The sequence below is a fragment of the Nannospalax galili genome, unplaced genomic scaffold (genome assembly GCF_000622305.1).
Source record: "Nannospalax galili isolate Female #2095 unplaced genomic scaffold, S.galili_v1.0 scaffold1118, whole genome shotgun sequence".
Taxonomy (NCBI): domain Eukaryota; kingdom Metazoa; phylum Chordata; class Mammalia; order Rodentia; family Spalacidae; genus Nannospalax; species Nannospalax galili.
The window spans coordinates 296543-314038 of record NW_008342011.1 but is presented as its reverse complement, the minus strand read 5'-3'; the positions used below and the strand labels follow the sequence as shown (position 1 = coordinate 314038).

The following is a 17496-nucleotide window of genomic DNA, read 5'->3' as shown; positions in this document are numbered from 1 at the left end:
CCATCTCCCTTATGAAAGATCTTCCTACCATCCAAGGAAATCTCTCTGCCACCATGGCACTCACTCCTCATTTCTCAGCTCCAATGCCACCTGCTCAGGAAGCCTTGGTTCTCCCACATGTGACCCTCTTTAGCCTGAGCTCTTCTAGCGCTTCTACTGTCTTGGAGGTTATCTGTCACAACTGGCAATCATGTGATTGTGCACTTATTGGGTCTAATGGAGTGGGAATCCTGAAGGAGGCCCTGTGACCTTGTGCTCACACTCACTAGTGTATGTCTGGCCCTCAGTCCTATGCCAGGACAGATTCTTATGCACATGAGTGGAATGAGTGAATGGACTGAATGCCTGGATTACTGATTGTAGGGTACTAGTGAACAGGATTTGGCTGTTGAACAAGGATGGATGATGACACAGTTGGCTTTCTTTGAATTCTCTGTTCCATGCTCCAGCTCAGTGAGTCCTGAGTGCCATGTTAGTGGCCCAGTTTGGTCTGATGCACCATCACCCCCAGTGCAAGAGGGAGATTAGGGAGGTGCCATGCATGATCTTATATAGGAGACTCCAAACAGGACACAGCTGATGAACTATCAACCAAAGTGCAAGTTAAACAATCACAACAAAACCATCTTTCTTAATCATCACGATCTAGCACCACTATTTACTACGATTCTTTCCTGTGAAGACAGTCCTGGCAGCTTCACAGACTTTCTCACCTCATCATGTTTGTTCCTCACTCTCCCACTGCAAATGAGTAGACAGTAATAGATGAGACTGTGGCGTCTGGAAGGCAGAGAAGAACGGCACACTGAGGTGGGGCCCATGACTGTCACATTGGCAGCTGTTTGGAGATGCACATATGGGTGATGTTTCAAAAGACAGCAAGCTCTTCAGATGATGTGCCCCTCAGGAGCCCTCCATGCCAAACTGTAAAGGGAGCACTGTACTCTTTGGCCAGGAGTTCTTCCCTAAAGCAAAATAAAACTCTACATGTGGGTTCACCTCAGACTAGTATCATAAGGCATAGACAACATTTTTAAAATCTAAATATCACTTTCTTCCTCCATCTGTAAAGGATAAGTAGCCAGGATGTGAATTATTTTGCCATTGAGGACTTGTACCCTCTATGGTTTAACATTTTATGTTCATTGAAAGCAATTTTGAAAACACACACCCAAGTTTGTTAAAGACTGCACACCACCCCTCTTCTTTTCCATGGTTCCTAGTTCTTAGGAAAAGAGCTGATTGGAATTTAGACATCAACCCAAGTGCAAATTAAACAACAACAGATAGAATTTCACGAACTGTTATTATTCACTGTGATCCTTTTCTCTGAAGAGAGTCCTGGCACCTCTGAATGAGCAGCTGCACGCTTCCCTTCTTCCCTCCCCCTTCTTCCTTCCTCCCTACCTGCCACAAGACTGAGAAGGAAGGGTGGCTCCTCAGGGCTAGCAAGCCCGCAGGCAGTTCTTTCCTGAGGTGTTCTTAGGCATAGCTATAAGTGCTACTGGAAAGACACAAACCCTTCTGCAAATGTCAGTGGCATATGGATTTATGACACTTCCAGGAAAGTTCCTGCTTTCAACCACTCGAGGTGGCTTAATTGCACGCTTTATGTTTACTGGAGAAAGGCTTCTTTCTTTCCGGTGACCTGCCTTCATGTAACCAGTTACGTACAGCAGCTCTGTGAGGCCTTCTGCATTTTCTGACACATTTCCCACTTTGTACTTAGTGTACTAGCCTACTTCAATGCTCGGAGAGAGTGTGCTGGTCCATCTCTTTGCAAACACGTGCTCTCATCTGACTGGGGAAGATCCTGCCTGTCCAGCAGTGGGGAAGTTACATGCTGAGATCAGGCTTTGACCTGTTCCAAGTTACTTCATAACACATGAAACAATGTTCTTTTCAGGATGTGCTTTGCCCTAGAAGACTCCATTTTTACAAGCAGCTTTTGATTGTATTTTGAGGGAGGATGACTACAGCTCCCAGGTGGACTCACAAACACTGCCGCCATGTTTCAGGCACCACCTGTCCAGCACAGACAGATAAATGACTTATGCCTGGAAAGAGAAAGGGAGCCACCCTATAAGTTTACTGGGACAAACAGACTGTAGACACACAGAGGTGCATTCAAATTGTATCAGGGAAACCAGACCCACAAATGTATGAGGCACACAAGACCAAGGAAAGGGTGTAACTAATTCCCTCACCCATATCCCGCAGAGTGATAGACACCTAACACTGTGATGCCATGGCCCTACATTTAACTAGCTGGTATGTACATCATAGATCAAAAAGCAGAGGACGCCCCGACTATGCGTGGAGCTCAGCTCGGCTTGGCCCCCTGTTGATGTGACTTACTTGAGTGCTTGCCCATCTACGTGCTTGCCTGTCTACCTGTTCCTGACCCACTTCCTACTCCAGACCCAGTTTGGTTTTTCACCTTGAACTGAACTCTGAAGCTTTGGTCTCAAACCCTAATTCTAGCAACTTCATCTTGGCAGGACTCTGGTTTGTTATCTTATCAATATAGACTCTATCTTAGGTCACTTCTGAAACCTCCTGAACTCTGTTGCTGCCTCTTTAAACTTGTATTCATTCTGTAAACCATATATATGCATATAGTTATATGGCTACATTTACCATGTGCTGTGTGATATGAGGGTTAATATTTGTAACTTGAGTAGGCTACCAAGGTAGGTGGGATTATAAAACAAACTGCTGTCACAGACACGCTAAAGCATGTAAATTTATTGTTAAACAATAAATTCTCATGTTGTGGAGAGACACAAACATATTTGTCTATGTTTCTAGTATAGTTCACTCTTGACAGTGCAAAACTCACAAAACATCCTGCAAAGTTAAACCCAGAATACTAACTAGCACACCCTAGCTCTGAGGCTGGGAATGAGAGCTACAGAGCAGCTCCTTGGGGGTGAGCATCCCCTCTGAGTTCATCTCAGCATCCCCTCTGAGTGTTAGCTTCTGCTCAGATGGTGAATATGCTGTCTAGAGTGCTCTGTGGGTAGATCAGAAGCCAAACTGAGCAGAACTAGCTCTTATCTACATAAAAATGTAAATTTCTTCCTAAGATGTAAATCTGCCTGCAAATTTAAATATGAAATGACCCTGGGACCAAGTATTTTGTTCATATATCATAAAGCGTCTCTGCATTATGGACCAGAGAATCTTGTAGGCTGTCAATCACTGGTGAACCAGCATGACTTGGGCATGCCTTATTACCTGCCTAAATTAATCACAGGATTGAATTTGAAACCAATTCAGAAATATCAAAGTCTGTGTGGAAACCAGACTTAAGGTTACTATACTGTGATTTTAAGCAAGATTTGTCAATGTTTATTTTGTAAGCAAGATTTAGGAATGCATGCTGTCTACTTAAAAAACAATGAATTCTGCTGTCCCTTAGATTTGCCCAAATGACTACACAAGTACAGGAAAGATGCTTGTCAACTGAGTGGCCAAAGTGGCCAATTTGGTATTTTGTTCAGACATCTGAAAGGAGTGAGGCAGTACACACTTGATAATTTTCCTTTGTTCCTTTACATTAGTCCAAATTGATGAAAATTTCCTTTGCTCATCCTAGCTCTGTCATGGGTCTTATCGTTATCACAGAAAGGAATTCCATGATGTGCTTGGATGTGATCTTCATCTGCTTTTCAACTTTCTATCAGGTTTTATTCAGATTCAGCTGCCTCTACATCAGCTTGATGTACATTCGACACATGTAGCTTCCCCCACCTCGCCCCCACCCCCAAATGTAATTGGGCTGACTGGAACCATTTATTCCACTGCTGTAACCATGGGTCCAAATGGAGTCATCCCAGGCAACAGCTTTGCTTTCAGATGGGGAGAGGGAGGCCTGGAACGGCAGAGTGAGTCCTTCTGATTGCTACACCTCTCACAAACACGCATCTGCTATTTTTGTCATAATTTTAACAAAACCTTTGCTATGAGTCCAGATTCCGATATGGATCCTAAAGTCAAGAGACAGATTATCTGGTCAGTTGAAAAAAAACTTACTCAGTAAATAAGGGGATAGTCTTTAGCACCTGGACTTCTTTTAGAGAAATGGCCTGTGGTTAATGATCATCTCCAAGCTTTTATCCTTTAATCTTTCATTTTAAATTCTCGGTAGTAATTGCTCCTGAACCCATGCCTGTAATCAGAACTGGAGACTGAAGCAAGGCCTTCTAGCAATTAAACAAAAAGTTCTTGTTTTAGTTCTATGCTAAGCTTTGGTATTTAATTAGTAGAATAACAGTTTCACCCTTACAGGGATAACTGTATCTTTAAACACATTTTTGAGTTGGAGAGTTCTATTGTGTAGACACGTTTTAGAAGACCGAATGCAAACACGCTGTTAGCCATTCATTTGTGACTTCAAATTACTTTAACTGCACTTTCTACAAAATAAGTGCTAAATTATACATTATGTATCTTTCCAAGCATACTGGATCAATTTTTAAACAGACCAGTAGGAATGATCATATTATAAACTTAAAATAAACTGAGCTACAGGGTAGAGTCCATATCTTCATTTAATATTGATAGCAGCTTAATTTAAAATTTGAAAAGCAAACACCTTTAATAAAACTGGTGTGAATGATTAGACAGCTCAATATACTACTGTACAGGAGTGTATACATATATAAATCTATATGCAGAATTATATACATTTTGATATATACCACATTTTTCTACTCACAATTTTCTCTTTTGAAAAAACAAAGCAGTTTCACTGCACATAAATGTGCAATGCTACATTATGTCCTGAGTATTTTAGAGATTATGAACAAACTACTATGAATTCTAATGTTTTAGCTAAATATTCTCAAGACTTTGAACTAAAACATGAACAAAATGATAATTAAAGGATGAATCCAGCTTTGCGCTTGTTTTGTGCAGAAAAAGCTCAAAAATGCATAGTAGCCATTGAGATTTGGGAAAATGTCCTCAAATATTGTAGGTTAAACAACATCTTATCTGTATGGATTTATACAAGTTTTAAGTGCTATTGCCTATATCCAAGTTGTCAGGCATGGAAGACTCTAGTGATGATTGGACTAAAAATCCCTTTTGCAGAATTTGAAATTCTGTGTAAACATCAGTGTTTAGATATGATGTAGATGTTCTGATCCAAATGAAGAGAAAGAATTAGAATGAAATAACTTAAAACATATTTCTTGAGATATAGCCAATCACATGGAAGTGATATAAAAAACGAGCATATTTTGGTGAAAGAAGAAACCAGATGAAAGTCACTTAATGGTGGTCTGCTAAGCCACCCAGTCTGGGAGGTCCCAAGTTCACTTGGCTCTGGGAGTCCCAAGATAAGCAAGTCACATCCATCTTGCCACAGGGTATGGACTCTGCACAATGAGAAGGAAGCACTATGGGAAAAGGCCACATTCAACTGCAGTGGAGCAGTAACAACTGCATGTCAGGGTCACTGTTGGTAGGCAAAGCATTCCACTCCCAAACTCAGGCACTAAGTATGGCATGTGAGGTGGTCTGGGCTGGCTGCTCCATGTTGCCCCAGCAAGAGGCAGGCTGGGATCCTGGTGCAGGTGACCACCCTGCATCGGAGCCACTTTGATGAGAAGGCACTGTGTTGGTGGTTCCTCTGTTACCTCAGCTCTACCCAGTACCGTGGCTGCTGTAGTCAAAGACTCCTTTCTTGAAGAATGGCGAAAATTCACAAATGGTGTGTTTCGAAAGGGTCAGACCCACTTTGTCGATATGAAGGGGAGATGTTGCAGACTGGAGCATCACACTGAAAAAGTCCCTGAGGTATTTCTGAGAAAGAGACAAGAGTAAACAATATGGTCAAGACAGTGATGAGTGATCAAGCAGAGGAGAGAAAACATCCAATTACCATCTACCTGGATATATACATTTATTTAATAAACAAAACCAAGGAGAGAATGCTCCAAAGAACACCAACACCCAAGGAAGGTCCTTGACCACCTCAGCAATTGTCAGGCCAAGCAGAGAAGATGGAGTCAACATATTCAGGTCCACAGCAGGAAATTGCTTTGGGTCAGGGCTCTGGGCACAGCAGTGGCACCTGACATCCATCTCTAGACAAGGTTCTGAGGAATGCTGCCCAAATGTAGCAACTGTGTCACTAGTCAGTCACCCGATTTAAAAATGTCATTTCTCCCTCGAGTTTTCCATTAAAATGGGAGGGGCTGCCCACTTGTGCAATGTCAAATGTGACATACATTGGCATCTTGAAATTGTTCAATCAGTTTCTGCTTTGAATCCTATGTATAATGTAGGATCAGCTACAAGTACTAATATATACAGATCATTTTTAAAAATTCTATAATCATCATCAAGACCAAAATATTCTTACTAAGGAGAGCTGCTCTGGGTCCTTGATTTGCCCTCTCCCACCACAGGTGCTGATTACATTATTTGTCTTTGATGGTACTGACTGAAAGGATGCCTGTGACTAGGCTCTCAGATGCAGTGAGTGAAACCAGATGTGGGTGCTTGAAGCATGTATTAGAGAAGAGGACGTACTAGAATAGTTCATGTATTTCAGGTCAGGTAAATGTCAATAATAGAAATTAAACCGTCTCAGTTCATTGAAAAGTATTAACAATCCTGGCACAAACTTAGAAATTAAGAATTATAATTCTGAACTGTAACAAAACTATCATCTAAGAAAGATAGCCTAATCCTAAAGCACTGGCTCCCAACCAAGGGTAGTGGCTCCACAGGCCATTAGCCAATGCCTAGAGTCCTGTGATTGTCACCCATATGTGTTGGAGGATATATCCAGGGGGCGGAGGCTGGAGATGCTGAGAAGCCCCTAGGACAAAGAATTGTTTGGCCCCAAATATCACCAATGTCACAGCTGAAACCTTGCCCTACAGGAGAACTCAGCTACCTTTATGAACTGCAAGCCTGAACTATGCTTTAGAAAGAAGTCACTCCGCTCAAGGGAAGTTTATTAGCTTATTTTAATTAATTAATTAATTAACTCTTTAATTTTTGGTCTTTTGAGACAGGGCCTCCTTGTAGTCCCAGCTTATCTGGAACTAGGCACATTCTTTTTTAAACTTTGCAGAGCTGGCATGCCAGGCATGCACTCACTCCTCTCCAGACCTTAGGCTGCACATTCTCTAACTGTAGCTGATCAATGATGACACATGTGAAACTGCCACAAACCAAGATCACAAACATTTTCATCACTCTAGAAGTTTCCTAAGTCACCTGATTTGACTTGGTGATCATACTCTGGCTAGAATTACACTTTTTTCTTGTAATAGCCATTTTCTAGTGAGGAAGCTGCTTTCAGGGAGATGTGAGAGGTTGGTCATCAAGTGCAAAGACTCAAAAGCAGGTGTTTTTCACTTAGTTTTGGTTTCCTGGCTCAGTATTCCTAATGTACTGATCTCAGGGTAACCTCTCCAGAGAAGCCCCTGAGGCTGAAGTCAGGTGGAGGAGTGCCAAAAAGAACAAAGAACAGAACTGTAGCATGTTTTCACATTAGAGGGGCAACCCTCCTCCACTTCAATTTTCCAAGGTGAAGAGCCCCTGAGTATATCAATTCTAAAGGGACCTGTTGTCTCTCCAGAATGGCACCCAGCAAACAGAGACAGCACCTGAGCAGCCAAGGCTGTGATGAAAAGCAGGTGAACCCTTGATTGTTCATGTAGATCAGAAGTAAAATGCAGCAATAATTAACATCACAGAAGAAAACTGATGAAACAGAAATAAAAAATCATAAAGAATCAATGAAATAAGAAAATAAGAATTGGTTCTTTGAGGAGATAAACAACTTAGCCAAACTAAGCAAAAGAAAGACAGAGATGATCTGAAGCAATAAAATGAGGGGACCAGAGAGATGACTCAGTGGATACAGCCCTTACAGGGCAAGCATGTTGACCAGAGTCTGGAAACCCACCCATGTAAATGCCAGGTGGGCAGGGTGGCTTGTCTTAAGCACATAGGAGGCAGAGACAGGATTCCTGGAACAAGCTGGCTAGCTAGGAGAGCCAAATTGGTGAGCTCTGTGTTCAGTGAGAGGCCCTGCCTCAGTATATAAGGTGAAGAGCGAATGTAGAAGACACCAGATATCTAGTTTGGGCCTCCACATGCACTCATGTGTATGCACACTCACACATATACACGTGAACATGCCTACAGGATTGCGCACACACCCATACACATATATACAAGTTAAAAATAAAATCATACATGGAGACCGTCAGAGAGTGCCTGTTCCCACCTCCCTCAGGCATAGGGGCTAAGAACTCAGGGGACTGCCTGAGAGTGCCCGGATCCTGCCTCCACATGGTTGTGGGCTTCCCCTAAATGCGCCTTACCCAACCCCCTAACCTGATATTTGACAAAGGTGCCAAGAACACACAATGGAGGAAAGACAGCATCTTCAACAAATGGTGCTGGCAAAACTGGATCTCCACCTGTAAAAGAATGAAACTAGATCCTTATCTTTCACCTTGCACAAAAGTCAACTCCAAATGGATCAAAGACCTCAATGTGAAACTGGAAACCCTGAAACTAATAGAAGAAAATATTGGCAGTAACTTACAGGATATAGGTGTAGGAAAGGTTTCTCTAAACCAGACAGAAGTTTCTCAGGAATTAAGGTCAGCAATCAACAAGTGGGACATCATTAAACTAAAATGCTTCTGTACAGCAAAAGAAACAATCAAAAAAGTAAAGAGAAAACCTACAGAATCGGAAAAAAATCTTCACCAGTGACACATCTGACACAGTTTAACAACCAGAATATATAAAGAACTCAAAAAACAAAGAAGCAAGAAATCAAATGACCCAATTAAAAGATGGGCTAAAGATCTAAACAGAGAGTTCTCAAAGGAAGAAATAAAAATGGCTAGGAAACATCTTTAAAAGTATTCAACATAGTAATTAGGGAAATGCAAATTAAAACCACCTTAAGATTTGACCTTACCCCAGTCAGACTGGCTAATATCAAGAGAACAAATGATATCAAATGCTAGCTAGGATGTGGAGAAAGGGGAATGCTCATTCGCTGCTGGTGGGATTGCAAACCTGTGCAACTCCTATGGAAAACAGTGTGGAGAACTCTTACAAAACTAAAAATAAACCTACCAAATGACCCAGTTATACCACTTCTTGTCATACCCAAAGGACTCATCCTATTATAGAGACACTTGTACAACCATGCTTGTTGCTGCTCTTTTCACAATAGCTAAGAGATGGAAGTAACCTAAGTGTCCCTCAACTGATGAGTGGTTAACAAAAATGTGGTATATTTTCACAATGGAGTTCTATTCAGCAGTAAAGAAAGATGAAATAATGAAATTTGCAGGAAAATGGATAGATCTAGAATCTGTTATACTAAGTGAAGTAACACAGACTCAGAAAAACAAACGACATGTGTTCTCCCTCATTTGTGGATCCTAGCACAAAATCCTTTTAAATTCCATGTCCTTTGTACTGTACAGCAGTCTCTTCTGCATGAAATAACTACCATCATCATGACTTCAGCAGTGCCTGACTGCTAAACATTATCACAATTGGCTTGTTGTTGGTTGTGCTCCTTCATTAAAGGAGGGACAAAGGAGTCATTGGACTCTCACCAGAGTATCCAGCCACTCTTCCCAGCCAACTGTATGTAATTTGGCCCTAATCACAGATGGTCTCCTAGATTTGGAGAGGACTAAAGTATACAATCTGGGGAAGGCTAGGAAGAGAAGGCTTGACCAATGCTGCGTAAAGGCTTTCCAGAGTGCATACCCTCAGGTCATTCAAACACCTCAGCAACCCCTCAGTTATCTCAGTAAGTAACCTCAGTAAACTCATTGGTTCCCCAGTAAAACTTTAATCAAACATTGGCTTGACACTAGAACCTTAAAAGGGAATAAGCATTGCTTAGTATCCCAAGGAAAAGAATTCTCACAACAGATGGAAAATTTATTTGTTAATGTTATTATGTCTAGTAATTATTAAAAAAGAAAATGAGAATTAAAAGATGTTAAAAGGATATGGGATGGAGATATTTTCCAAAATAGAAAAAAATGAGAAAGCCTAAGCAAGTGATGAAGGTCTGTGTAGGTTTGGTATGCTATATAAAGGATGAGACAAAAATAGTATACACATTGCCGATCTTTGAAATTTCTAAGGCCATAGTTTAGTCAACTAGTTTAAGGAACAAAATATATATCTAGTCAAGGTTTATTTGAGAACATTTGTTTTTTTTTCACCCAAGCTTTATGTACATAGCACATGGTAATTAAAAGTACCAGACTGGTGGAGCTAACTTTCTTGGATGTTTAGCAGCCATAGTTTGAGGTCTATATTAATCTGGTCAGAGGGGTTTAAATGACAGTTTTTGCTCCTTGCCCTCCAAGATTGACTAAGTTCCAGGGGACTATGGAACATCTCTCAAAATGTCCTGTTTAACTATGGTGAGTCACCTGTTCTCTTGTTCAAGGAGGTCATGGAGGCCCCAGGAGATAGAGCTGAACCACTGTCCAGTCTACAAAGAGGAGGGTCAACTCAGAGGAATCGTTTCCTCCATCCTTCCAAGTGAAGACAGACATGGTTGAGCAGGACATTTGCCTTATCTTCACATAGATGGAACTGGTAGAAGAAAGGAGGCAAGGGCTCCTCCCAAGCCCGTGTGACCCCTGAGGAACAGATCCTCAAACGATTTAAGTGAAAATATAAAGGATGATTTATTTGGGCCACTGTATGGTCTTAAATACCCAAAGGGAAAGTGTAACCAAAGAGTAAAGTGATCAGTATATTTCTTTAAGAGTTCAAAGGATTACATTTCTCAGACATTAGGTTTAAGTCTCACATAAAATGTTATTTAGACAATTATTTCTCATTGATGATTTTGTTCCTAATCAGAAGGTGCTGCTCAAATGTAAGACTTCAAATCTTGGCCTGCAATAGTGTAATGCCCACCTGTAGCGAAGGGAGACAACTGGCTATTGTTCTAAAATGATGAATAAATTTGTTTTCTCCCCCTATCTAGAAGCCTTTGAGAGGGAACTGACATTGATTCTAACCACTCCAACAGCTATCAAAAAGCCTGAAAGCAAATCCTGAATCCATCACTCTAGAGTCCAATCTTGGCAGACAAAAGAAAAATGAGGTGGAACCCAATAGAGGGATGCTTTTGGAAGCTCTTGTCAAGAAATTCTAATGGAATCTCATAGGAATATTTGAAATTTGCCCTGTTCTGGCTTTTTTCTAGTTTCCTGTCTAGAACTTGTAATGCCAATTACTCTTGCCTTTACCTCTTCACATCTCCTATTCACCAGTCAAGGACTTTCTTTTCCCCCTACAGATAAGAGTTATGCAATTTGAGTCTTTTAGATAGACCCACTGAAAGGGTACCCCAATTGCCACACACTGAGTCCCTGTTCAGCATGGAAGAAGCAGAACAGTCTGTGTCCTGATTCCCTATCTGCAAGCTGGGTAACCTCTTCAGAGGATGGTGTGATAAGAATAGGAGGTAGGAATTGGCTAGGCAGTTAGTGTAAAAAGACTCCAAAGAAAAGTAGCCAACTTCTTGACTAAAAGTCAAAATGTCCTTGGACCTCTTAGCAACATACTCCATTTCAAAGGCCCAAAATGTGGAAAGTATTTGGGAGCTCTTATCTAATCCTTAAACAATTTTAGGGCTACCTCTTCAGAGGGGGGAATGTTAGAGTGGCAAAGAGCCTCATTTAAAAAAAAAGAAAAGGAAGAAAGAGCATATGAAGTTATCAGAAAAAAGTGATGGGGAGATATAGGAGAAGTTGGAGGGGAGGAAGTCAGCATGGATTTGATCAAAACACCATATATATATATATCCCTGTATGAAATTCTCAATAAATTATTTTAAAAGACCATACATGGAAAGGAAAAAACTTAAAACTGGTTCCTTTGAAATTCAGAAAATCGAAAGAACATTATTTAAAAACATATACTAGTAAATTGGAAAATCTAAAATAAATAGATAAATTTCTAGATGTAGATGACCTACCAATGTTAAACCATGATGATATAAATGTTTTTAAATCTTACTATTTTAATTTTATGTGTATGTGTGTATTGCCTGCATGTAGGTAAGTGTACCCATGTCGTGCAATGCCTGCAGAAGTCAGAAGAGGCTGTTGGATCCCCTGGGACTGGAGTTACAGACAGTTGCTAGCTGCCATGTGGGTGCTGGGATTCGAACCACGGGGTCTTCTGCAGGAACAACCAGTGTTCTTAACCGCTGAGCCATCTCTCCAGCCCCATGATGATATAAATGTTTTAAAGAGACTTATAACAAGCAATGACTGAAATTGATGCAGTAAAAAAAAAAAAAAAATTCTCACCTAAAAGCCATTTAGGCCCAGAGGGATTCACTGTAGAATTCTATCAGGCCTTTAAAGGAAAACTAACAGCAATCTCCCTCTATTCCAAAAAAATAGCAAAGGAATGGTTCTACCCTCTTTTGACAATGTCAGCATTACTCTGATACCGAAACAACATAAAGACATAATGACCAAAAAATGAAAATAAAAGAAAAACTACAAACTGGTTTCTCAATAACATGCTTGAAAACTGAATTCAAGAATACACAAAGATCATTCACTATGATCAAGTTAACTTCATTCCAGAGATGCAAAAATGGTTCAACATATGCAAATCAATGAACATAATACATCACATAAGTGAACGCAAGGACAGAACTTATAGGATCATCTCAATACATGCATAATAGGCTTTTGAAAAAACCCAACACCCCTTTATGATAAAAGCCCTGAAAAAATTTGGAAAAATTAAAGGCATATATGACAAACATATAGCCAGCATCATGCTAAATGGAAAAAACAAAGCATTTCCACTGAACTCAGGAACAAGGTAAGCCTGTCCACTTTCTCCTTTCCTACCCAATATGGTTCCTGGACTTTTACCTAGATCAGTAAAAGAAGGAAATGAAATGGACACAAATAGGAAAATAAGTCAAAGTATCTTTATTTGCAGATGATATGATTCTACATATGAGACCCCCAAAGACTACACTAGAAAACTCTTGGAGCCAACACTTTGGGCAAAGTGGTAGGATTTGAAATTAACAGTCAAGAATCAGTAGCCTCCCTATATATTAATGACAAACATACTGAGAAAGAAATCATGGAAATCATCCCATTCACAACTATCTAAAAAAACACAAAACGCTGGGCATGGTGGTGCACACCTTTAATCCCAGCACTCGGGAGGCAGAGGCAGGTGGATCTCTGTGAGTTGGAGGCCAACCTGGTCTCCATAGCAATTCCAGGCCAGCTGGGGCTACAGGGAGACCCTGTCTCAAAAAAAGACCACAAAAACTTGAAATAAACCAAACCAAGGAAGTGAAAGACCTGTATAACGTAAATTTTAAAATACTGATGAAAGAAACTGAGTGATACTGGAAGATGGAAAGACTGCCTAGATCTTGATAAAAATGATGCTGCTGGAGGTATCACCATACTTGATTTTAAGTTACACTATAGATCCATAGCAACACAAACAGCACGGTTCTGGTAGAAAAAGACACACAGGTCAATGGAATAGAATTGAGGACTCAGATTTAAAATGCACAGAGCTATAACTGCTGGCTTAAATGATTAATTATTATCTTAGTGTGTATGTCTATGTGTGTGTTCATATGTGTGAATGTTGGTACACATGTACCGTAGCACACATGTGGAGGTCAGAGGACAACCTTGGGTATTGGGTCTTGCTTTTCACTTTGTGACATGATCTCTCTCTCTCTCTCTCTTTTTTTTTTCCTGCTGCATATGCCATTGAGCTTTTGGGAATTTTCCTGTTTTGGTCTCCCACCTTGCACATAGAAGTGCAAGGATATTTTTCAATGGGAATCTAGTTGCTCAGGTAATAAAACCAACTATTGACAAATGGGAAGGCCTTCAAGAAATTAAAATGTTTCTCTACTGAAAAGGAAAAAGTTGAGTGAAAAGACAGTCTATAGAATGGGAGGAAATCTTTGGAAGTCATACATCTAAAAGGGGATCAATACCAAGAATATACAAAGAAGTTAAAAAAAAAAGAAATCAAAGAACTCAATCAACAAATGGGCTAATGATGTATGGCAGAGTGCATAGAGTTCAGTGGAGGGATAGGGGGAGGCATGGATGAGGAGGGGGTCTGGATTTGAGTGGGAAATGTATGAAATTTAAAAAGATCAATAAAAAAGTGAGGAAAAAAAGAGGGAAAAAACCCCAACAAATGAGCTAATAAAATAAACAGAAAGTTCTTAAAGGGGAAAATGAACAGAGAGTTATTAAAGGGGAAAATGAAATGGTCAATTAAGACAGTAAATGTGTTTAACTTTACTAGCCACCAGAGAAATGCAAACTAAGATTCTATCTTACTCTAGTAGAATAGCAGTCAAGTAATGGGGCTGGAGAGACGGCTCAGCAGTTAAAAGCACTGTGTGGTCTTACAAAGGATCCAGTTTTGGTTCCTACTTCTCACATAGTGGCTACAGCCTTCCATAACTCCAGCTCCAAGGGAATCTGACATCCTCTTCTGGACACCGTGGGCAGTGTATGCATGTGGTACACTTACATGCAGGTATAGCACTTATACATTAAAAAAAATTGATTTTTAATGTGGTATATATATACACAATGGAATCTGTCAGCTGTAAAGCAAAATGAAGTTATGTCATTTTCAGGAAAATGGATGGAAATGGAGGTGATCATGTTAGGAGAATTAAGTCAATCACGGAAAGACAAACACCATATGTTTTCTCTAATTTGTGTGTTCTAGATTTTATATAGACACATAAAATCATATATACATATGTATGTACATGTGTGTGTGCACGCATATGTGTATGACTTGAAAGTAGTAGTAAAGCTATGTAAGGGGCCACTGAGGGGAGAGATAAGAGAGGGTGGAGGAAGTAAACTAGAAATTACAACATATACATGTAAGAAGTATAACATAAAATAAAATAAAAGAATTTGAACGGAGGACTCCTGAGTAGGTAAAGTCACTCCCAGAAGCTTTAACATTATTAAATAAAAGTCCCAGTGCCAGGTATCTGATACCTTCCTACAAGTTTTGGCCAGAGAGGCTCTAGAGGCCCCCAAATAGCAAAGGCTACTGCCACTGCTCTTAGTTGCCCACCAGAACTAGACAGCAAGACCTCACTGCTGAAAACAACACAGGGGAGGCTGAAGGACACAGAGAAATCAAGGTGGGATTGATCTAGAATCCTCTCTGTTGGTTAGCTCTCACAGTGCTAGAAGGTACTATGTAGGCTGCTGGAGGAGAAAAGTCATCAACAGTCTTATTCAGCTGTGGACACTGTGTTGTACAAATTAGTGACCTACAAGGCAAGACATGTCCAAGAGTGCAATAGTGACATGACTGCTATGGGAAGAAACCAATCACTTTCTGATTTGATTTGAGACCTGCTCCACAGGAGGGAATTTATAACTAGTACTATACACTTGGTCAAAAGCCCACGACTGTGGAGGTCACAGGCTCTAGTGGGGGAGCTACTGCTGTTTCGCTAAATGGATATGCTATGCCTGTCAATCGCATTCTAAATAACTCCGTTATGCCAAAAGACGAATGCTACGATCAGTTTTGTTCAGAGTAACTTCTTTATGCAGTGGGTGGTAGTTACTGCAGAAACTTATAACTACTCAAAGTGTTGCAAATAAGTGACTGCTGAGTGTTCAGCCATAAACAGGATATCTGTATTACCCCCTCTAAGGCTCAGGGGATACTGTGGAAGGGGGAAAAAAGAATGTAAGAGTTGGAGGAAGGGGTGGAGTGTGTGGAACTGTACTCCAGGCATGATACGGCTTTGAACTCTTGAACTCTCAGGAGCTACAATTATTCGAATAAGACCTGCAATAAGATTGGGCTCTTAACATTACATCAGGCTCAGGAGGCCTAGAGGATTTATAGGCCGTTAATCACTGTTAGGGAACAGGGGCTCATGGGGCCCTACCTGTCCCCAGGGAGCTATAGACAGCTGCTGGGAAACACAGGGGCATTTTCTTCGGTGGGGTGAGCCATTAGAAAGTTGTCCATGTTCTTGTACATAACCCCTTACCCATGCTCCTGTAAGTAGCCCTAATTAAACTAACTGGATCAATCAACCAACCAACCAATCAATGAAAGTAGAAAGGAGGATAGATGGGAAGAAAGGAATCAGTAGGAGTAGCAAGGGAATGACAGAGGGTAACAGGGTGATTTTAATCAAAGTACAATACACATGTTTGAAAACGTCATAATGAAACCCTTTACTGAAAGACAAAGAGAAATGATTTCAAATGCAAAAGATGAAAGACTTGCCCACTTGTGCATGCAGCTGCAGGCAAGGGAACTTCTCTGCACAGGCCTCATCTCGGAGCACCCAGTGAGACCTGCTTCAGGTACCCTACAGGCTACATCAACAGCAGCCTGCTGTTTAATACAAGCTTGCTTTCCAGATGAGCTCTGATAGACTACAAGGCACTTGAAATCTGGGAACAGATGTTTTATCAACATTCGTCATAATTAGTTCACAAAGTAAGGTCCCTTTAAAGGGCCAATAAAGTCTGAAGTTATGTATAATGAGAAGTCAAAGTTAAAAAATAAATAATAGAGAGGAAGTAGCGGAGACATCTTCCCTGGTACAGCACAGCCATTAAAAGAGAACTATAAATCAGTTGTAGCTAATGCCTTTTTCTTTGAATAAACTCATTACAATAACTTCATGACAACTCCAGAAAGATCTGATCTGATCACTTCTAAATATTACAGAAGGGCTTTCTCTCTGTAAAACAGATTTCTGCTTAGCAGTAATATGGGGCTTCCTTTAAGCAAACTGCTTCCATGGTACAGTCTGATTAGGAAGTATTCTTGGCAGTGACCTCAAGGTACTCCCAGAGCTGTGAGACGAGCCATGACATTTATTGGTATGTCCAGAGCCACATGTTTGAAGTGCACAGAGCAAATTCTAGTGAAGGACAAAACCAAGGCCCGTGGGTGGGGCTGGAAGAAGACAGAGCTAAATCTCCAGAAGGTTATTATTCTTTTCAGTCCCCAATCATTTATGGCACACTGCCTAGCTTAAGGAAAGTACTGAGATGTAGCCTTGACGATTGGATTTTAGGAGTTAATTTTCATTTTTGATATGTGCACAGAAAACAACACATGACGTAAGTACGCAGCCTAATAGATGCTCACCAAATGAACATATCTATGTGATCAGCATCTGATTATAAATAACATGATGTTTCCCACCCAGGATACTCTCCATGGTCCCTCCTACCACCTATAGTCCTTCCCCCAAGAATAGCCAGTATCCACTATCTACATTTCTACCAGTAGAGACTAGCGCTGTTTTGAACTTAATGAATGTACTCTCTGTGTCTTAGTACCACTGTTTAATGCCACGTGTGAGACACATCTGCTCTGAGTATGTAGTCGTGGTATTCAACACCTTCTTCTGTAGTATTTTGT

At 40.6% G+C, this 17496-nt stretch overlaps 1 protein-coding gene across 2 annotated transcripts in view; it reads right to left on the bottom strand.

Annotated features, from left to right (window-relative positions):
• Positions 1-4538: 4538 nt before the first annotated feature.
• Positions 4539-17496, bottom strand: part of Kif16b (kinesin family member 16B) — a 299448-nt gene continuing 286490 nt past the window's right edge. For both annotated transcript variants that reach the window (XM_029565752.1, XM_029565753.1), the window contains one exon: positions 4539-5814. In XM_029565752.1, the coding sequence (XP_029421612.1) occupies positions 5656-5814 (159 nt within the window). In that variant the 3' untranslated portion in view covers positions 4539-5655. The remainder of the gene's footprint in view (positions 5815-17496) is intronic.